This window comes from Panthera onca, chromosome C1 (genome assembly GCF_046562875.1).
Source record: "Panthera onca isolate mPanOnc1 chromosome C1, mPanOnc1 haplotype 2, whole genome shotgun sequence".
Taxonomy (NCBI): Eukaryota; Metazoa; Chordata; class Mammalia; order Carnivora; family Felidae; genus Panthera; species Panthera onca.
Genome location: NC_138346.1, coordinates 25,135,728 through 25,159,705, shown reverse-complemented (window position 1 = coordinate 25,159,705; position 23,978 = coordinate 25,135,728). Strand labels below are relative to the sequence as shown.

At 34.2% G+C, this 23,978-nt stretch overlaps 1 protein-coding gene across 4 annotated transcripts in view; it reads right to left on the bottom strand.

Annotated features, from left to right (window-relative positions):
- The window catches only part of ERBB4 (erb-b2 receptor tyrosine kinase 4), a 1,144,263-nt gene that overhangs the window by 535,538 nt on the left and 584,747 nt on the right, over positions 1 to 23,978 (bottom strand). For all 4 annotated transcript variants that reach the window (XM_060623387.3, XM_060623389.3, XM_060623384.3 and 1 more), the window contains exon 3: positions 2,245 to 2,431. In XM_060623387.3, the coding sequence (XP_060479370.1) occupies positions 2,245 to 2,431 (187 nt within the window). The remainder of the gene's footprint in view (positions 1 to 2,244; positions 2,432 to 23,978) is intronic.

The following is a 23,978-nucleotide window of genomic DNA, read 5'->3' as shown; positions in this document are numbered from 1 at the left end:
AGTGATTCTAGACTGATGTTCAAATGTAATTCGCAGCCACGTAATAAATATATAATATGCCTGGAACATTTCCAAATTGTCTAAATTTTCCACCATTTATTATATTGAACTTTTCTTCATATTCAAAAAGAAATGAATAATAACTCTTGAACAAATACATTATTTTTTTCCCTAAACAATCAACTCATTCTCTTAGCCACTTATTATTTACTCATTTCTACTAATGCACACACCAAAAGTATTATAAGACTTTCCGGCAGAATAGGGAATAATGTTCTTGAAATAACAGTGTTGTGTTTTGGTATGACATAAACTAACTGTCATAATCATAAGCAATCACAGTGTGAGCTCAATAAATAAAGTATGTTTAAGTGTGGCATAATTTTGATTGAATAACTTAAAACACATTTTAGTAGTACTAATGTTAAATTAATAATAAGTAGGAGAGCTCCTTATTTCTTTTTAAGTTTATTTATTTTGAGAGAGTGAGTGAGCATGAACGGGGGAGGGGCAGAGAGGGAGGGAGAGAGAGAATCCCAAGCCGGCTCTGCACTGTCAGCACAGAGTCCCACGCAGGGCTTGAACTCAGAAACTGTGAGATCATGACTTGAGCTGAAACCAAGAGTCAGGCACTTAACCAACTGAGCTAACCAGGCATCCCAAGGAGAAAGCTCTTTAAAGACTGATTTTCTGTATGCAAAGATTGTTCCAATAGAACATATTATAGAATAACATAATTCATGTACTATAAAATGTTTAAAATATTTTCATTTCTTTCTTTAATGTAAATAGAGGAAAAATCATTTAATAAACTATAATTCTTCCTATGAAAGTTTTAACCAGATCATATTATTTTTAGATTCCTACTTTAATCATTTTTTCTCTATCCATTGCATTTCTAAAATTCTTCTTCCTATCATTATTTCCATGCAAGTAGCAATTTAGCCAAAAACTCTGCTCTTCAGTAAGAAAACTATATTTGAAAGGAAAGAATAAAAAAGTAAAATGTTAATGAAGGATTCTATAAATTCTGAATAATTTGCATTTACCATTATGTCATCAATTCTATAGCAATCATGATCAAAATAAGTTATATAATCAGTCTTCCTTTCTTCATCCAAAATATCCAAATTTAGTTCACATGTTTGGCCAACTATGAAGCTATTTCTAACTTAAAATTATATATTTATAACCACTGTCAATGAACAAAACAAATAATTTTAGTAACCTGAAAATATCAATCTTATTTTTATTTAGTATTTGAAGGCAATTTTAATTTAAATATCTTAATATCAAGAAACATTACCACTGAGTGGCCTCAAAAACACATAAAATCATTACATATTTTGATGAAAAATATATATGATATTAGTTTAGGTTAAATTCATAGTTTAAACTCCTTTATCCCACTATGAAATGATAGTTACTAATTAGCACTACTTGTTTATAGGCACGAATAGCAAAATTCATGATTAGAAACCTTGTTCCAAACATCCTACCATAGCCTTTGTGAACTATGAACTACATAGACTGAAAAGATATCTGCAGGATTGTGAGAACCAGCTTACAAAATAAATTCCTACAAAGTGTTTTTTCTGTTTTGTTTTGTTTGTTTTTTGGAGCAGGATGATAATTTTAGGTTGTTAACAATTACCTTTTTCCTGTCTTGGGCTGGGGGTAAATCACTGATGAAATTTAAGCATTCTAAGAAACAATTTCTAATGGCATTTAGTGAGTTACTGAATAAGATAAGTCAAAATTAAATTAATAAATTAGCTATGTTTTCCAAAAATAAGGGATTGTGAAAAAAAAACTAGATGAGTGGAGATAGATATAAAGGCTGTATATTTACTGAGCTCCAACGAGAGTGAGGGTTATGGTGTTATTTATTACAGAGATTTGATGATATGGTCCACTGTTCACCTGAGACCACCAAACATAGCATTCTTAAACCTGCTTCCTATCTCAGTTTTCAGTCACTGAGCATTTCCTTAGTATGTACTTCTGTTCAGCTGAGATACAGTATTATGGTATCCTTCAGACTGCACTTACAATACCTGTAAATAAAAGCAAGGGCATCACAAGGCATTATTTCCCATAAAATGAGTAAGTAGTAGATATTTAAGTCCTTTATAGTGTTCCTGAATATAACACATACTACAGTAACCATACACACATATGTGCATGCCTATTGCATTATATTGATAATGAAAGCATATTTGAAATTTTGTGTATTTTCCTTACCTGTCAAGTTCTTTAGTCCAAGTTCTTGAAGTCCAAAGTTCCCATCTTTTCTGTAGTTTAAAAATACTGCCAAGGCATATCGATCCTCATAAAGTTTTGTTCCACGGATAATGCGTAAATTCTCCAGAGGCAGGTAGCGAAACTGATTAAGAGCCACTAACACGTAGCCTGTAACTTCTCGAATAGACTGAAAAGACACAAACAATTCCTTTTGTTAAAAAATTAGAGATTATTTATCAGTATGTTTATGTTGTCATTTAGATTAAAATGAGTTATTCAATTCTACTTTTTAGCTTTTAATTTAATACACTAATTTCCACATTATATCGTAAATAATTACTTGGATAATATAAGATCACAGATCGCAGAGGGTTAGAAAAGTCCAAAGTGTGTTTACAGTAAAATAATGGATATTTTTGATGAAACATTCTTCCTACCTAGAATTTGAATATAATTTAAGGAATAAATATCTCATTCTTTGAAAGACTAAAGTTCGGTAAGAATACCTAGCCATCAACCTAACTTTTTATAAAAAAAAAAAAAAAAAAGCAAATTAATGAGCTTATCACAAATAAAACAAAGCTGCATTAGTTTGTAGACTATGGGACAGATTTTAAACCTTATTGGTGCTTAAGGCTATATAGTTATCAAATTAACATATACATCTCTGGGAAACCCATATATGAAAAATACGTTTTAAAGACTGATAATGGTCTCTAATTTAATTACAACTACAATTTTTATTTTTATTGTCTATTGTTTAATATAATATAAGCTAATGACTGGAAGGATTGGTAACACCTTTTTAAAGCAAAAAAAGTCACAAAATACAGCCTTCAGGCTTCATCTAAAGTTACAGTTTTTCAGTAAAATAAACAAGATCATGACAGTTATGAACATATGCAATAAGATTTAAAAAAATAAATATACAAAAGTGGTAAAATGTTTGAAGATGTTATTTTAAAAAATAACTTTATTTCTTTTGAGAGAGAGAGAGAGCAATCAAGGGAGGGGCAGAGGGAGAGAGAGAGAATCCCAAGCAGGCTCTGAGCTGTCATGACATAGCCCAATGTGGGCTTCAAACTAACGAACCATGAGATCATGACCCGAGATGAAACCAAGAGCTGGATGCTTGACCAACTGAGCCACCTAGGCGCTCCTGTTTGATGTTATTTTAATATCAATTTCATGTCAGTTTAGACCTCTTATCTATCCTCTCTCATTCCCTTGGTGACTTTATCTACTTTCAAGTTGGATGATCTCCAAACTTTTGCCTCTAACCTGTCTGCTAAACTCCAGACTCAAATCTAACTTCATACCCCACATCTTCACCTGAATGCCTCATAGACTTCCTAGATACACCTATCCAAATCTGAACACCCATCTTCCTTGCCCCCATCCTCCAGCAGTCTTTCTCATTTCAGTCAATCCATCCTTCCTATTATTTAGGCCAAAGTCTTGGGGTCATTCTTGTCTCCCCTCTCACACACCAAATGCAATCTATCCTATTTGTTGTACCTTTTTTTTTTTTATTTATTTTTTTATTTTTTTTATTTTTGGGACAGAGAGAGACAGAGCATGAACGGGGGAGGGGCAGAGAGAGAGGGAGACACAGAATCGGAAGCAGGCTCCAGGCTCTGAGCCATCAGCCCAGAGCCTGACGCGGGGCTCGAACTCACGGACCGCAAGATCGTGACCTGGCTGAAGTCGGACACTTAACCGACTGCGCCACCCAGGCGCCCCTGTTGTACCTTTAAAATGATCAGAGGTTCAACCACTTCTTATGTCAGCCACTGTTTTCATCTGAGCCATGATTGTTCCTTATCAAGATTACTGCAATAGGTCTCCCTGTCTCTATTTTTTTATCCCTTATCATGCATTCTCAATTAAGGCTGGACCTGATCATTTTTTTAATGTTTATTTATTATTGAGAGACAGAGAGACACAGAGCATGAGCAGGGGAGGGGTAAAGATAGGGGAGACACAGAATCTGAAGTAGGCTTCAGGCTCTGAGCTGTCAGCACAGAGCCTGACACGGGGCTCAAACTCACGAACTGTGAGATCATGACCTGAGCTGAAGTCGGTCGCCTAACCAACTGAGCCACCCAGGCGCCCCTGACCTGATCATTTTTTAAACACAAATCAAATCATGACACTTCAATTCTTAAAAACCTGAACCATCTCCCAAGTCACTCAAAGTAACACACAAAATTCTTTCAATGATGAGTCAAAATCTATCTTTTCTTCACAGTGTAGCAACAACTAGACACATCTGGTTATCAAACAATTGCAGTGTAGCTGGTATTAATTGAGAAGTGTGGTAAGTATAAAATGTACTCTTGGTTTCAAAGATTACAGGTTGAAATGATAACATTTGAGATAAATTGAGTTATATAAAATGCATTGTTAAAGTTCATTTTAACCTTCCTTTTTATGTTTTTATTATGGCTACACAAAAATTTAAAATTATACCTTTATGGCTATCATTATAGTTCTGATGCACAGTGCAGCACCATATGATCTGGTCATCATTTCTTTTCATAACTTCTTTTTTTTTTTTTAACTCTCTACCTTGCTCAGACCATTCCAGTTTTGCTGGTCTCCATGTTCTTATAACATGCCAAGTGTGGTCCTACTTCAAGGTGCTCACTATAACCTTAAAGGCCTGAGTTTCTCTCCCTTTTGTTATCTTCTTGGTTAATTTCCTCAATGCCTTCAAGTTTTTGTTTTTTTTTTCCCTCTCAAATTTCACCTTCTCAACTGAAGCCAATGCTGACTGACCTACTTAACGTGACAACTCTCCCACCTTTTCCTGCTCTAATTTTTATTGTCTCTACAGTACTTTTCATGTTCTAATGTACTATATAGTGCATACACTTACTACATTTAGTAATTTATAATCTATCTCTCCCTTTCTCAGAATATAAGCTCTGCAAGGGCAAGCACTTCAATTTGTTCACTCATGTCTCATGCGACCACAGTACAGACACATAGAGAGAAACCAATAAATATTTGCTGAGGACTCTGGCTCTTCTCTGGCCATACCCCACACCCTGCCCCCAACAGGCAAAGTCTACAGAGAAGTACCCATGTGGACCTGCGCTCCTTCTAGAGAAGACATGCTCCAGATTCTTGTGATCCCAGTTCATCCCCAAATTGCCCTAAGCCCACATCAAGAGCCTGTGATATCATCTTTCCAGTTCTGTCTCCCAGTCAGCAGACTGTGAGATCAATGTGTATATACCTAGCAAGGATGGGTGGGCCAGGTGTAGATGTTTGAGGAAAGAATGCATGGATGCTGGATGTGTGAGTTAAGTGTCCTTTCACTGTGTTCAAAGTCTCCTGTGATACTGGACAGAACTAGTTAAAGGAGGAGTGGCTGAAGGATGGAGTCTATCTCTCCCCATGCCATCATACTCCTGAGGAGTCCAAAAAGTCTAACATTTCACCTGTCCATCCAAGTTATTATAAAGATATTTCTGTCAAAGTGGGAGGATAGGTCATATTTTAATAAAATTATTTGATTTATGATAAATAATAATGACACAAAATGTGTAGGCCTTCATTTATACTCTCACCTCAGGTCCCACAATTGTTAGGAATGAACCTGCTACCACTGATTACCTAGAAAAGTAGACTCATAATGAAGCAAAGGTAGAGATGAAAGGGCAAGGAACCCATGAAACTATTCATGTCTGGCACTGGATTGGGAACCCTAAGCCACTCTTGCTCTCACATCCCTAGTACACTGAGCATTTTGGCTTAAAGAGATGAATGCTTGGGGAATAGAAAAAAAAGAGATGAAAAGTAAACAGTTGCATGCATTGTGTGCATACCACTTTTGTTTGAAGTTGCACTTGCCTGGAATAGTTTAGACCTAGAGCCTTACAAATACTCCTTCAATCACTGTTCCAACGGTTGAACTTTTATCCCTTTGTGTTCTTAGAAGAGAGATCAAAAACATTTTCTAATACCATTTGGTCCAAACAGTAAAATTGTCTCATTCATTATAAAAATACTTTATCCTTTAACTTGTATGTAATAATTATTAAGTGGTCTAAGTCACAATGATAGCACAAAGATAAACACTGGGGATGGAGGATGTAATGTCAATCTTTTGTCTAGAACATGTCATAGCATCGATCATTCTTCCTAACACACTCACCATTAGCTCCAACTTCCTTGGAAATTGAGTCTAGACTTTTAGTATAATGGTAAGAAATGTGGGCTGAACTGCCAAGCAAAGCTGGGCTCAAAACACTTCACACTTACTTGCCTTCAAACTTACTAAGTTGTTATTTTGCTAAAATTGTTTACCCTCACTGAGCCTCAGTTTCTTCATCTTGAAATAAAAGATAGAAATACCTCTATTACAAAGATTTTATAAGGATTAAGACGATATAAGAAAGTGTCTGGCAAATAGTGTTCAACAGATGCTATCTATTACTAATATTATTATCTCTGATAATAGCCAAAACTATCTGTAGACAATCTTATATGAAAATAAAAATTATTATAGCATTATTGCATAAGAACCATTGCTTTTAATCTATTTGTTATATAGCCTTTATATCGTGTTTATATCTTGCCTCTTCAATCTGTAATGTATTCCTAAATTACAGAACTGGTTCCTTAAGCTGTTTGTGTGTATGTTATATTATCACCTTTAATACAGACTCTGGCACTGAACAACATTCAATAATGGCTATTGAATGAAATGGAACTGAAAAGTAGAAAACAATGCTTAAGGTCTTTTTATATATTGTTTTCCATTGAAAATGATTTTACTAACTTTCTCCTAATAAAAAAAAAAAATGTTTGAACAATATAATCATGACTTTTGCCCAAGGACCACAGTGGTAAGTAGAAATCATCAGAACGCCCCAGCAAAAAGAAAATCCTGACTCTGATTCTGGTTCAGTACATTTAGTTCCAGGAAACTGCCTATTTTGTCAACCGAAGAGTGAGTACCCACCTAAAGACATATCTCTCTCCTTGTGGTGGAAGTTTCTGCTGCCTAAAACTGATTGATTTCCATTGTCAATGTATGCTTCTACAGCTGCTTTGTTCAAGAAGTGAATATAACTGAAGATCATTAAAGGCTTAAATGCTTCAAAACTCTTCCAACCCAAGGGAGAATTTGTTCTGCTTAGGGCATTGGATGATGGAAACCACAAGAATGAAGAAGAAAAAGAAAAAAAAAATTTGACCAACTTCCCATATTATCCTATTAACAATAAACCAAGAAAAAATACAGTTTGTTTTAAAGAACAGAAATTTATTACTGTTTCTCCCATAAGATATTTGAAGAAAAAAATGTGAAATCTGAAATAATAAAGTTCCCAGGATTTTCAATGGGTGTCATTCAATCAAAAATTAGAAGAGATAGGGCAGCTTCACTGTACTTTCCATTTACCTCCCGGTTCATTCAAGAAAAAAATAACTCTTTATTATGTTTCAATCTCTATTTCATTTCACAATTCCTATAACAACTGTTATTTTTTTATTTGACACAATTTCCTTTTTCTTTTATTTTAGTGGGTTTTAATTTAATCCTTAAAGAGAATAGTAAATAGCTCTTAAATGTTCCTTCATCTACATTAAGATTTAAGTGGTTGCAGAATACCTGAATGATTCCTCATGACTCCTGAAATTTTTTTAAAGTTTATTAACTTATTTTGAGAGAAAGAGAGAGAGACAGAGAGAGAGAGAACATGCAAGCAGGGAGGGGCAGAGAGACAGAGGGAGAGAGAGAATCCCAAGCAGGCTTCACATTGTCAGTGCGGAGCCAGATGCGGGGCTTGAACCCATGAACCACCAGATCATGACCTGCACCAAAATCAAGAGCAACTGAGCCACCCAGGTGCCCCATCATTCCTCAATATTTAGTCCATGTTTAGGAACAGTGCTGTTCACATTAAAAGCATTAATATATCCTTGCCTATGTGTGTAACATTCTGTTTCTTAGATTTTTTTTCCTACTCAAGTTATGCATCAAATCCAAGTTAGCTATTTTTCTTTAATATAAGCATCCCTTTGAAAATAAACTCATTTATTTTTGTTAAGACCTTCTGTAGGAACTCAAAACAACTCTGAATTCTTATCTTCTTCTCCAGTGTCTTATGTACTTATACCCAATTAGATATAATACTAACAAATTCCATCAGTCAAGACATCCACAAATAAAACAGTGATTACTTATGATCAGTGGACTTGAAATTAAATCTATAATATCACAGAGAAGAGTGGGGAACAAAGAACTATGGGAAGAGGAGGAGGAAAGACCCCTCATCTGGTAATGACTGTAGAATTTATGTGTTCTCTGACAGTGACAAATGTAGTAGCAAATTGTAACCTCTCTATCACTAAGGCTTTCCATTAAGTTTCCCTAGGCAATTAATTTATGTCCCTGCCCCTTACAACAAGACTGGGAATTCTAAGGTAGGGAACATTCTTAACTACAACACAGTATTAAAAAATTTACTGAAAAATACTTAACAAGCAAATAGCAAACATGACGTATTCCTGCTGCATGTAGAGGTAAAGATGGACTCACCATATACTTCAGTCACATGTGAAATCTCCAGACGCAATGTCATATTTGGCTTTGGAGTCTTGTTTTCAGTTTTCCCCATTGCCTTAAAACTCCAATCATTATGCTACTCTGGCATGCAGGGACTCAAAGTCTGATTCAATTAGATACGGTAAAATAGAATAATGCGAAATGTCATGTACCTGACTGTGGTACAGTTGAATCCATGCTCATTTTACACAGCATGAAATAGTACTTGAGAGGCCAGGAGTCTGATCCAATTCTTCCCAGCAAAGCTGCTAACCCTCAGCCACTGCTAGGCAGACTTTTGGGTCCTAGTGCTATTACAATCCTTAACTTTGTAAGACTCTACCGGCCATTCATTCATCATCACTGGCCCCTTAAGCAGTTCACAACCCTAGCGGTGAACACCTTAATCCTACTGAAAAGAGGACAACTTAACTCACCTCTCCCAAAGTTATCATCTTTTACTTTGTCCTTTATATCTGTCTTAGCTGGCCATAAAATTTTTAATAGGCCCTCTTCCCAAATAGTCCTTTATCTCCTGACCTCATCCCTGTATCGTAGACTTGTTACATTAGAACTGGTTTCCACAAATTAAGTAGGGAGCTTTTGTAGATTCATTTACATAATCATATACAAATCTCAATTTTAAGTGTCTCTATATAAAAAAAAACAAAACACCTGTACTATTAAAATTTCCTTATCTATAATTTAAAAAATATATATGTACAGGCACCAGGGTGACTCAGTTTGTTAAGCATCTGACTTTGGCTCAGGTCATGATCTCATGGTTCGTAGGTTTGAGCCCCACACTGACAGTGTGGAGCCTGCTTGGGACTCTCTCTCTCTCACTCTTCCTTTACCCCTCCCCTGCTCACACTTTCTATAAATAAATAAATAAATAAATAAATAAATAAATAAATATTTTTCTTTCTATGTATTTATACAGATAGGTTTACATTTTTAAACCTGAATTCCAAATTGCCATTTTAACACTCTTTTTAAAACTATTTAAAATATAGTATTGAATTCATTTTTTCCCCATCAGACATACACATTAAGCTTCAGTGATTTAGGGAATTGAATTTTAACTGAATTAGATACACTGCATAAATGCAAACTAGTAAGAATATCTGGAGACCTTTGAATTAAACTTTGATTAATTATAGATACAACTTAAATCAAAAAGAAAGCATTAGTTGTCAGCATTTTCATACAACTGAGGCTACACATGAACTAAAAGCATTGTAACTTTTATATACATTGTATGTGTGGTGAGTATTCTCCATAGAAAATCAAACCTCTTAAGGCAATGTACTCCATCGATTAAATTTGGGTGCTGCTCTCTGATAGGTATTAATTTGACTTTTGTCTCCATTACTTACTGACCTTGCACAAGTTATTTAACTTTAATTTATCTTCTGAAAAATCGGACAAATACCTCCTAAGTGCTTAAAAGTTGAAGATCTACAAAAAACAATTTCATCATATTATTATTGTTAATGTAATTATGCAAATATTTGCAAATATGTTATAGAGTTTAGGAATAGTAAATAATATGCAAAAACATACATTTGATATTAAAATCTATTAATTAAACCATTGGTGCTATATAGTGCATACAAGTGTGGATGCAAGTCAGATTGCCCATCTGGGCTGAATTATGTCCCTCAAAATCCATATGTTGAAATCCTGATTCCCAGTATCTCAGAATGTGACTACATTTGGAGTAGGGTCCTTAGAAAGTTAATTAAATTAAAATGAAGTCATTGGGATGACCTGAATCCAATATGACCAGTGTCCTTAAAAGAAAAGGAAATTAGGCAGACGTACAGACAGAGAAGACAGTGTGAAGACACATAAGAACAGTGAGGTACAAGTCAATGAGAAAAGCCTCAGAAGAAAACAACCCTGCTTACATCTTGATCTCAGATTTAAAGATTCTAGGATTATGAAAAAATAAATTTCTGCATAAGCCACCCAATCTGTGGTACTTTATTATGGCAACCCTAGCAAACTAATAAACTACCTAGGTTCCTAATCTAGCATTTAGTAGTGTTCTATTGGGTAAATTATTTATTCTTTAATTCCTCAGTTTTTTAATCTGTAAAATAGTATATTAGGATCTCAAATTCCGAAGAGTATTCTGAGAAGTAAATCCCTGTAGGTTACTTAAGAAAAAGTCTGGCTTATAACAGGCTCTCTGTATTAGTTATTACTGATTTTCTGAATCCAGAATCTTTCCTCTTCTTCAATACACTCTCTCTTCTGCATGGCAGAAGAAACTGTGTTTCTCTATGTCTAAAGGAATAACTATGTATCACCAAAGTTTAGATGAGAAAACTGCCTGATACCATTTCAATCTACAATTGAGAGTGACAGTTTTATGTCTGAGATCTGTTATAAGATTTTTCCCCTCTCGAAATTTAAAGGAGGAAAATGGGCTTTCATGAAATGATGTATAACAACAGCTGTCTCTTTTGAAAAGCATATGGGAAATGGCCTTTGATGATTCCGAAGTTAGAGGTGACTGCTTTTGTGACTAGTCTGTTGTTATTTTTAAATGAAAAGGGTGAGCAATTTCAGAAATAGGAAAGCCAAAGTATCAAGCTTGGATTTGACAAGACTGCCAAGATACGTTTTAATATGTCTAAATATTTGGCAGTAAAAACAGAAATCAAAAGGCTTAATTAATTTATAAAGAATAAATACTTGCTTGAGTCATCTCATCCAGTGACAACAATGTCTTATGTTACTTATGTGTTCTTAATATTCAATTCAGACAAATATAGCAGGTATTCTAGGGACATCAGTGAGTATAATCAGGACTATAGACAATAACGTAAACTGCGATCAGGGGTCTGGAGGCTAGAAATCAAAATGTTTTCGCATTTAAGTGTCCTTATTCAAGCCACAACTTTCTAAGTGGCTATTTACTACTTGTAATAATTATATTAATTTATTTACATAGTGTTTTCTGTATGTGAGACACTTGTCTCACATTATTTCCTGGTAACACCCAACTCTTGCAGGTAAGTACTATCATACAGATAAAGAAAATAATTTACATAACTGGCCTAAAATCACATAGACAAGCAAGGGAAGAACTATCTTTTTTTAAGGAAAAATAATATATATCTTATTCCAGAGTTCAAAATCCCAATCATTTTGAGATATTTCTTTCAAAAATTGGTGACAATTACTCCCTAGTGAAAGTAATAGCCACTTGCAACATGGTCTAAAGTTGGAACTTGAGAATAACATACTCTTTTTTATGACAAAAATATTATCTAAGCCCGAACACCTCTCAAAAGTAACTGTAGCATGATTCTGATTTTCTAAATTCAAAACATATTAAAATGTACAAAAAACCCCTAAAAGTTTAAAATAGCATTCTAATAGGTATCAAGAAACTAGAGGTCTTTTCAAAAGGGCATTTAAATCAAATGAGATTCTGAACATGAACAAACAATGAAAATATGACAAAATAATCCTAATGGAAAGTGACTGAGTACCATTATTGGCCCCACCAGGAATGGAGGTGGAAAAACCAAATTCTTTGAATTTGGAGAGCTGCTCTATAGTTATATGACCTATGTCATAGTACTTGGCTTAACCTGTGTTTCTTTTCTTCTTTTTTTTTTTAATCTTTATTTATTTTTGAGAGAGAGAGAGAGACAGAGTGAAAGCGGTGGGAGGAAAAGAGAGAGAGGGAGACACAGAATCCGAAGCAGGCTCCAGGCTCCGAGCTGTCAGCACAGAACCTGACAAGGGGCTCGAACTCACCAACTGCAAGTTCATGACCCAAGCTGAAGTCTGATGCTAAACCGACTGAGCCACCCAGTTGCCTCAGTTTAACCTCTGTTCCTTAATCAAATTTTTGAAAAAGAAAATTAAAAGGCTGTTACTTCTTAATTTCATTTCATTTCATTTTTTGAGAGGGAGTGCGCATGAGTGTGCACACATGTGGGAAAGGGATAGAGGGAAAGGGAGAGGCAAAATCTTAAGCAGGTTCCACACCCAGCACAGGCCTAATGCCAGCCTTGATCTCACAACTGGAAGATCATGACCTGAGCTAAAATCAAGAGTTGGACGGTCAACCAACTGAGCCACCCAGGCACCCCCAAAAACTTTTAGCTCTGTTTAATTTGGAAACTAAACAAATTAATATCTAAAATGCACTTGGCACATAGTAGGTGTTTAATAAATATTTACTTGTCTTCTTTTCCTCAAGAAAAGTCATTAAATTCCTGTGCTATCAGCCTCATCTACTCAACCATCCATCCATCCATCCATCCATCAGTCCATTCATTCATTCATCTATCCAATTACTTATTCCACAAGTGCTTATTGTCCATGTGGCATCTGAGAAATGCTATTCTAAGTACTGGAGACACAGTGGTGCACAATACAGATATAGTTCCATTCTCATAGTGGTTCCTTCCTTCATCACTTCCAATCTTGATCTAATGACAAGACTGGCTCTAAAGAGGAAAAAAAAAAAAAGTTCAGCCAAGAAATATATACAGTGACTTGAACGCTAATCCATATCTTCATTTCTTTAATGAAATTGTTTATTTTAGAACTTCATGAATTAAAAACATCTTCATCTTGTATAAAATTATCCCATATCCTATCATACATTGCTTCCTTCATCATCAAACATTTCCCATCCTTTCCCCCTTTACTAGGATTTTACAGTAAAGACATTACTAAAATGTCCTCTAAGATAGCATATATATTACTTACAAGGAACAAAGTATATTGACTTACAAATGATTAAGTCCTATTATATATATTTAAATCTATTAATTTATAATATTAAATGTAATTAATTAGTCATCTTTGGACAAGAATACAGAACCAATTAATTTTCCTAAAGACCAGTAAATAAAATAATCAAGCATTTAGCCTTTTTTTTAATATTAACTGTACCACTGGGTAACCAAGTAACAGATTAAAGTATGTTTGTAAAGTATTCCAACTAGTAAATAAGAAAAAAAGTTCAAATTAGAGCATTGATTGATATTGGTTTATTAATTATAATAAAGGACTATACAAATGTAAGATGTTAACAATAGAGGAAACTGAGTGTGGCTGTATGGGAACTCTCTGTACTTTCTGCACAATTTCCCTGTGAACCCAAAGCTTTTCTTAAAAATGATATTACTTTAAAAATTAGAGTAGTATCATTTTGAAATTCCTCGTGAACTAATTGATTTAAGTATTCAGCATCAATTGCTGGTCACTGAAAATGACAACACAATAACAGAGCAAATTGAGAGGGGATAATTCTCCACTGCATTTCTGCATGGCTTGTATCAGCTTTTGTTCCGGACTATTTTTTCAAGGATGTGTGGATAGCAAACAGCACTGGGACATAATGATAGTTTCTCTCTCATGGCAAAAGGCAAATTTGCTAACAGCTCCCTTTAGAAGATTGTGGTTTCCTAAGCTCAGACTTCTTCAAGTCTACACGGATCCATTTTGTGTACAGCATGCACCTGTGCCCACTTCCCAGTCACTCCCATAGGAACTGGTCCAGGGGCAAGGGGAACAATGTAAACATGAAGCTCATGCTGATGGCTGCATCATGGAACCTTATTTCTTTTGCCAACACAAGAGGCAGGCTAACTTGTTAGCTTGGAAATAGACTAAAATCTCAGACCCTTGACTGGTCTTGACAACAACCAGTCATTGTATGCCTCTAGCTGAACAAACATGCCACCACCTATGGTTTCAGCAGAGGGATTAAACATTAATGGGATAAAATGTCTGGATCCAACTGCCAACTGGAAGGACATACAAAAAACAGAGACACCCTGTTGAACTTTATCATGAGTAAGCAACCTACAACACTCAGGCTCTGGAACACTCTCCAGAAAAATATCCCTCCAGAAAAATATCCCTGGATCGGATAGAAAAATTCTAAGGGGTGGAGGAGAGAGAAAGAACCTGTAATTAAGTCTTAAAAGAGACTTAAAAATCTGTATAAGGCCAAATTATAGTGTCCAGGGATGCCTACTTGGGTAATTATCAAATTATAAAGAAACACAAGAAAGCAAATTTCTATAAAAGAATGGTGGTTACTTTTGTAGAGAAAAGGGTTTGAGATTGGGGTGAAGCAGTGATGAATCTCCTGGGTGGCTAGCAAAGTACTATTTCTTAAGGCAGACTGGAAGTTATGACTAGGTATGGTCTTAAAAACTCCTTAGCCTATGCATTTGTTTTGTAATACTTTCAGTATTTGTGTTATATTTGCAATATAAAGGTTAGAAAAAGAAATCATCAGCTAGAAAAAAAAAACACAAAAAAACAGGGAAGCATATAAAAGGGTCCCTTTCCATCTCTGCATCTTATCATTTGACATCTAAAATTTAAGAGTCGGACAATTTCAGACTGCATGCTATTCCTTGCTATCAAATTCTCTCTAGTCCAATTCAAGAACTGAATATGTTAGTAAGGCATACTTGTGCAATCTAGGCATATAACATGTCTAATGGGAAAGCGCCTTGAGAAAGAAAGTCTGATGTGTTCACAGGTCTTAAAGTCCTGAATGGAAAAATCAAGTGAGGAGGCCAGAGGACTTAACTGAGAAAAAGTAATGTAGGATTTCAGATTTTCTCTTTCAGGAAATGGGGATTTAATGATGCTACATACAGGGAAATTAGGCTATGGTTTTTCTGTAGAATTCTCTGCTTAGTTACAGTGTAAAAATTTAGGAAATTCTTGCCAGGTAAGAGATGATGACAGCAGTAATACACAGCTGAGACTGAAGCCATCTTTCTGAGGTGGTATAACAAATATTTTAGTAACTTACCAGATATGGGGACGAAGGAAGAAAAGAAACAGGAAATGCCTGCAGTTTTTAGCTTGGGAGACTTGGTAGGTGGTATGTCATTAACTGGGGTAAATAACACATTTGTGGAGAAAATTATTCCTAATACTATAAGGACTTTTGGTTACTGGAAGCTAAATTAACATGCTATTTTATGCAAATTCTTTTACATTATATTATTATCTGTATATCTGTTACATCTGGATAGTAGGTAGACACATTTGTCTAATATGATTTCCCAAGTGTACAATAGGGTTTTTTATTCATTTCTTTTGAGAAAGAGAGAGAGAGAGAGAGAGAATCCCAAATAGGCTCTCTGCTGTCAGCACAGAGCCCAACACATGGCTCAGTTTCATGAACTGTGAAACCATACAAACTGAGCTGAAATCAAGAGTCCGAGACTTAAGAGACTGAGCCACTCAGGTACCCCTTCAAAAATTAAATTATGTAGCCCCTATGACTTCATATATATTTATGAGTGTCAGTTTAGATTATTATTTGCATAGATATAAAACAGTGGTTCTTAACTGGGGGTGTTTGCTACCCAGGGGGCATTTGGCATTATCTGGAGACATTTATAGTTGCCACACTTGGAGGGGGAGGGTGGTATTGGCATCTTGTGAGTGGAGATCTGGAATTCAAGTAAACATCATACATGCACAAGGAAGCTCTTGCTTGCCTCCAACACAGAATTTTCAGGTCTAGAATGTCAACAATACTGAAATTGAGAAACCCTGGCATAGACTTGTTAAGCTGACATAACTATTAAATTTTATTGCTTATAGAGTTGCCTTGAGGAGTTTCTAGAAGTAGTGAAAGTGTCTGTTAACATGTTCCATAAAATATATATACATTATGAAGATTTAAATTAATATTCTTACATTAATATCCATTTTCTTGACCTAAATTTATCATTATATGTATCCTAAAGCGTAAGCAGGTAGAAAAATAGATAGCTATACAGATGGGTAGAGATGGCTATATGAATGGTGAGTAGATGCATAAATAAATACCTATTCACCTGGGTGAATTATACAAAAGTAAGTGTTCTCTTCCTCCTTCTTTTTTCACTTTGTAACCTAATGTTGCAGCAGCAAATCTTTTTACACTGATTTTTCTTTCATTCACTGTTAAAAAGCTTGTCTAATGCAAACTCATGGACATCAAGTCTAAGAGGTTACATTTATAAACAAATTTATAAACAAACAATGTCAGCCATTTCCTTAAGAGGCATAATTCTCCTTTCTCTCTAAAAAGGTATTTTTCACTAGAAAAAAAATACATGTTATATTCTCCAAGCTGTACCAGTAACCAAACTAAGTAAAATATAAAAATAACAATGTCTCTTTGATAATACCAAATGAAACAAAATGAAGAGTCTCCTCCTAAATTCTTGCACATGCAATAGACAAATGCTTGAAATCTTCTCTTTAGTTTTTTCTCATTATGGCCTTTCCTTCAAACCAACCAACCAAGATACATGGTGGGTCTCTCTCCTAACTCAACTTCACGACCTTCCTCTTGGGGATGATTTATAAATCACAGCAGGCTGCACTAGTGGTTGACAACACTGGATTACATTCCCAAGAATGGCTACTAAGTAGTTCCAGAGGCAGCAATATCTCCTAGAGAATGAATATGGGTACTGACTCAGTCTCATTCCAGCCCCTAAATTAATCATGTTCATCAACATCATCATAACAGTAGCATTTTATACGCACCTTATAGTTTACAAAGCCTTTCAACATAAATATCACATTTAACCTGTGATTGGCAAATTCTGAAATAATTTACTAAATTTCCATAGAATTTTCCAGAATTATGTTAAATTATAAAATGTGCTGAGGCTTTAAGTTCATAAACTGTAGGAATCTTAGAAAGGACCTGTATTAATAAAATTATGACATATGCCTGGGTGGCTCAGTTGGTTAAGTATCTGACCCTCGGTTTTGGCTCAGGTCATCATCAGTTTCATGAGTTTGAGCCCTTATGTTGGGCTCTGCACTGACAGTGGGGAGTCGGCTTAGGATTCTCTCTCCTTCTCTCTCTGTCCCTCCCCTGCTCATGCTGTCTCTGTCTCTCTCAAAATAAATAAACTTACATAAAAATTATGATATAGATATTTGATTTAATATTCTTGAATTATACACCTGAAAAACATTTCATCCTCTTCCTAGATCTTGATTTTTTAATCCTACATTAATTTCCTTATGCAGGTCCCAATCCTAATATTTTTTTTTAATCCAAGTTAGTTAACATACAGTGTAATCATGGTTTCAGGAATAGAATTCAGTGATTCATCACTTACATATAACACCCAAGGCTCATCCCTACAAGTGCCCTCCTTAATTCCCATCACTCATTTAGCCCATCTCCCCACCCACCTCTCCTCCAGCAACCCTCAGTTAGTTCTCTGTATTTTAGAGTCTCTTATGGTTTGCCTCCCTCTCTGTTTTTATCTTGTTTTTCCTTCCATTCCCCTATGTTCATCTGTTATGTTTCTTAAATTCCACATATGAATGAAATCATATGATATTTATCTTTCTTTCACTGACTTATCTCGCTTAGCATAATACATTCTAGTTCCACCCTGGCTGTAGCAAATGGCAAGATTTCATTCTTTTTAACTGTCATGTAATATTCCATTGTAAATATATACCACATCTTCTTTATCCATTCATCAGTCGATGGGCATTTGAGCTCCTTCCATAATTTGGCTGTTATTGATAGTACCGCTATAAACATTGGGGTGCATGTGCCCCTTCGGATCCCAATCCTAATATTCTGATGCAATCTCTACTAGCTGATATATGGCTATAAAACTTATAATTCTGGGGGACCTGGGTGGCTCATATAGTTAAGCGTATGAGTCTCGATTTCAGCTCAGGTAATGCTCTCATAATCATGAGATCGAGCCGCACTGGGTGTGGAGCCTGCTTTAAAGTTATAAAATAATTCATGCTAATATCTGTTTAATTGACACAGTTACCTCAAATCCCTTTTAAAAAGTGTTCACGAATGAAAAGATAGATAAAACCAGTTCAGTCACGGGGATTAAGTTTTCTGCAGGAGGATGTTTTTCTGCTGCTCAAATTAACTTCTGCTGCTGTTATTCACACTATAGCTACTAGTATTACTCTTACTATCACTACAACCACTTTTACAGCTGAGTACTTGTATGAGTGCCTACTATACTCTGTGCTCAATGCTTTTACATAGAACATCAATTGCTATTTTCACAATCATACATTTTCTTTTAAAGACATATCTAAAATTGATTTGCTCAATTATACTACACTTCCTTCACACAGACGGTCACGTATATTACACAAACACAAGGCCATTGCTGATTACCTAGTTTTTATGATTAAGTGCTCCTGCATGACTACAAAATATTTAATGACACTGCCATACCATGAAATAGGGCCAGCATATGAAAACATCAAGGGTTGTATTGAAAATATTCTTTACGTTTTCTGACATTAGACCAATATTCTCAGTGTTTTACCCAAAAATCTTCCACATATATTAGGAGTGATATCTTATTTCAAAAGTAAAAAAGTGATAATTTAAACAATTGACAATAGTTTTATAACTCAAAGATTTAAATAATATAATCTGTGTTTATTTATTTTGATAAAGATATAAAAATACCATCTTCAAAAAAATATTTGTCTGAAATAATCACATTTGAATAAATGCTCTGTGTTGAAAGATATTTCCTGAAGTAACAACTCTACTTTTCTATTTTGCTTCAGAGACTGGAGTACAAGTAAAACAACTAAAATCAACCAAACTGTTATGTGCACAGTTTGTTATGTGCACTTTTTTTTAATAAGATAATTCAAAGTAAAAAATAAAGTCAATACCATTTTTAAAACAAATGAAAAAAACAGAATTTGAAATTCAATCGAGGTAACATTGAAAAAAAATCCCTCCCACAGAATATATAATTTATTTACTTATTTTAAAATGTTTATTTATTTATTTTGGGAGAGAGAGAGAGAGAGAGAGGGAGGAAGAAGGGCAGAGAGAGAGGGAGTGATAAAGAATCCCAAGCAGGCTCCATACTGCCAGTGCAGAGCCTGATGTAGAGTTTGAACTCACAAAATGTGAGATCATGACCTGAGCCAAAATCAAGAGTCAGACACTTAATTGAGTGAGCCACCCAGGTATCCCAGAATACCTGCTATCCTCCTGCAGGATAATTTAAAAAGCTATTGGTTTCTATATATCTTTCTATAAACTTAGTAAACTTCTATTCATATATATATATATATATATATATATATACATATTTTTATAAATATATATATATATATACAAAAAATAAAATAAAGTCATGTTTAAGGAAGAAATGCAAAATATCATTATGTTTCAATAATTTCAAATTTTAAAAACCTTTCAGCATTAAATTGATTTAAAAACACTAAAATGAAAAAAAACCCATCAATTTTAGTGACACAGGCAAATTATATTTTTTTTAAATATTAGAAAATATTCTATTTCACATAGGCACTTAAATTCTATCAGATTTTTATTTTAAAATTTTTTAAGTATTTTTAAATATTACATTAAAATTTTTATATCTTTTAAGTATTTTTATATATTTTTATTTTTAAGTATTTTATTTTTAAGTATTATATTAAAATTTTGAAAATACTACTTAAAAAACTAATACCGTGCATTTCTCTAAGAGCCTTATAGACTTCAGAACACATTTCGCTCACTTTTATATGAACTATCTCACATCATTATAGAAAAGACAGAGTAAATGAATGCTCATAGAAATAAAATGAATTTTAGGATCATTAGTATCCAAGTTTTGTATAATTTTATTTGCCTCACTATCTTGGTCATGAGCTTTAGGTAGCAGATTATATATATTTTTGTTTTTTGTTTTTATTGCTTTTAAACAGCTACTCTTGTACAGTACCTAGCAATATACTTCATATATAACATGAAAATTTTTCAATATTTATTACATTAGGCTAAATGGGCTGAGGATTCCATTTATAACCCTCAACTCATCTGCCACAGGGTTCTAAGAGGACATATGCCTGAATATTTCCTCTGAATATATTTTACATCTATAGAGAGACAATTGTTCAAAATCTTAACTTTGAATTTGTTTAAAATAGACCATTCATTCATTTCTTATTCCCTCTTTCAGTACATATTTAATGAGTGCTTGCTAAGTGCCAAGCCTAGGCTTTGTTCAGGGAATATCTAAATGAATAAAACCAAAAATCTGCTGTCTAAACTTGGCATGTAATAGGGAATTGCAATAAGAATGTTAAGTAGTTATACTTAAGGTAGAAAGTGTTATGTAAATGTGATAGACTGATAAAGAATTTGATCATTTTGAGAGGAGATATATCAGCAAATTATGACACAATGCAGAGAAAAACTCAAGTGTTTCTATCTTCCAATCTTTTCATTACCATTCATCAACTTGGTAGATAAAATGGAGAAATGCCAAAGAAATAGCAACATCTTGAAAATTTATAAGCAAAGGCCATGGATGATGGGATAATGGCCAAATCAGCTTTGCTAAGAAAGCAACAGAGAACACACTAGGAAAGGACCAAAAGTACATTTTGTTGCTAAATAGTGATACAAGGAATATATGAAGTGTGTTCTAAAGATCATAACTATACAATGCAATACCATCCAGCATCAAAGTATAGTCAAGAAGAAACCAAATTAGCATGATTTGAATTCAGTTACATCATTTTCTCATGAAATTGGAACATTTCATCTTAGTAATATATTCATTAGCTAAAATTGTGAAGGCTATCGTTATACATAGCATATATTATTTTATATCCTTGGTTCAATAATATGCTAAAGTTACTCGATCATTTGGAATAGGAACATACTTTTTTTTTTCTTCCCCTATAGTGATCCAAACTATGTAAAACAAGCTAGAGACTGATAAAATATCAAAGAATTTTTAGGCTGCATTTAGGCTACCTACATATTACATTAAATTACATTAATTACACATTTAAAAATCCTATAATCTGTGAGGGATATGCATATTTACTTGCACACTAAAGTAATATAATTTAAAAAAATGTCAATCTGTTTTAAGTCATTTTCTTGTGCTTTCTCCTTCAAACTGAATATTCTTTTTTTTTTTTTTTTTTTCCATCTCACAAACTTGTGATTCCAAACTCCTTTAGGCATCATTGGTTTTTCAGATGTACAGCACAAGCTTCAATGAAAACACCCTCAAGTTTTTACTGTGAATGGTTTGGGAGCACAGTTCATGAAAATAGTTTTTCTAGTGTTTGATAGTGAAGCAAATGAAGCATCATTTCAGGAACTGCTTTGCCAGTTCCCTCAAATTTTACAATGACAAATATTAAGAACAGAAGCTTTAACGCAGTCTTTAGTCAAGGCCAAAAAAGGTCATGATTCAGATGAGGACATTTTTTGTGAATTAGTGTGGAATATGAAATACACAGAGCAAAGACTGCCTCAGACTACTTTATCCTACCAGTTACTGATTGTTTTAACTAAACTAGCCTTTATTGAAAATATTGTAGATATATTTTATTTATTGTTCTGATATACTTTTGTCAGCTGTCTATATGTATTGAACATTTTCAAATCATAAACTGAAATGACCATTTTATTGGATAAAGTGATAAAGCCACAGAAGGTTTATTTAAGTTTCCACATCACAATACCAATGAGAGCAAATAAAATTAGTGACTTCTGCTTAAGTTCTATATTTGCTTCTTAGTTTTTTCAGGATTTTTTTGGGGGGGAGATGGGGTGACACTGAACTATCACATAAGTAGTTGTCCAATGACCAAGCGACTGTTTCCTTTTTATTTTTCATCTCTCATCCCCTCATCTTGCTCTTTCTAATTCAAAAAGAAGTGACATTTCTACCCAGAGAGGGACCCATTCAAATTAAAGCCAAACTCAAATTAGTAGTACATACTTTCTGTTAAACAAAATACTTTAAAGTTTTCTTTTTGTTTTCTTTTTTCTTTTATTTTTTCTTTTCCTTTCCTTTTTCCCTTTTCTTTCTTTCTTTCTTTTCTTTCTTTCTTTCTTTCTTTCTTTCTTTCTTTCTTTCTTTCTTTCAGCACTTTAGATAACACAACTGGAGAAGCAGTATTGAAACAGATTTAGGACACAAAATTAATTCCCTCCCTCCACTCCCTCACAAAATTCTTAAATCCAAACAGATGCAGAGAAGCTTCACGTCACTTAGTATTTCAAAAGTATATGAAAGTATGCTTTTTTTTTTAGCAAGACAGTGACAAAAATTAAGACAACTGCCAATGATTCTAATAACTCCAATAAAAAATTTAAAAAGCTATCCCATTATATGCAGACCTGGATGCCCACAGGAATCTGAGCAATATGTTAGAGAAATACAAATCCACTAGGTTTGAAGAAATAATTTCTCTTTACTTAGAAATGTTCAAGTTCTTTAATGAGAAGAGCCTGAAACTACTGCTTATCATTTATACCTTACTGTATGTAAGAATATTTATACTAATTGTGTACTATATATATTTTTTTCTTCTATTAGATCTTTCTCAATACAATTCATGTTTTACTGTATTCACACAATTGAGGGTTATGGACACCCTCTAGGAGTGATTGAAAATGGAAATCTGAATTAAATATAAGGCAATTCTTATCCTATTGCCCAGTGGCTGTAAGGGTGCTTTTACTGAGCATTGCTAAACTAAACTACTGTCTGAACAAGTTTCAGATCACACTTACCTTTTTATTATCAGTGTCTACAACCAGACCAGACTCTTTATCTTTATAACACCAACATCCAAAATAGCTCATAGTGAGAACTCCATGAATATAGATGGAAAGGAAGGAAGGAGAAAGGGAAAGAAGTAGCGGGGAAGGAAGCAATGAAATAATTAAAAAAAGAGCATGGTGGAACAACCCTGAGATAGTACTTAAAAACTCTTAAGTGGGGGCACCTGGGTACCTCAGTTGGTTAAGCGCCCGACTTCAGTTCAGATCATGATTTCACAGTCCATGAGTTTGAGCCCCACATCAGGCTGTGTTGACAGCTCGGAGCCTGGAGCCTGCTTCAGATTCTGTGTCTCCCTCTCTCTCTGCCCATCCCCTGCTCACGTTCTGTCTCTCTTTCTCTCAAAAATAAATAAGGATTAAAAATTAAAAAAAAAAAAAAAGAAAAAGAAAAATGATCTCCTAAATCAGTATGGAGATACCTCAAAAAATTAAAAAATAAAAATACCACATGATACTATATTTCCACTACTGGGTATTTACCCTAAGAAAACAAAAACACTAATTCACAAAGATATAAAAACCCTTATATTGTAG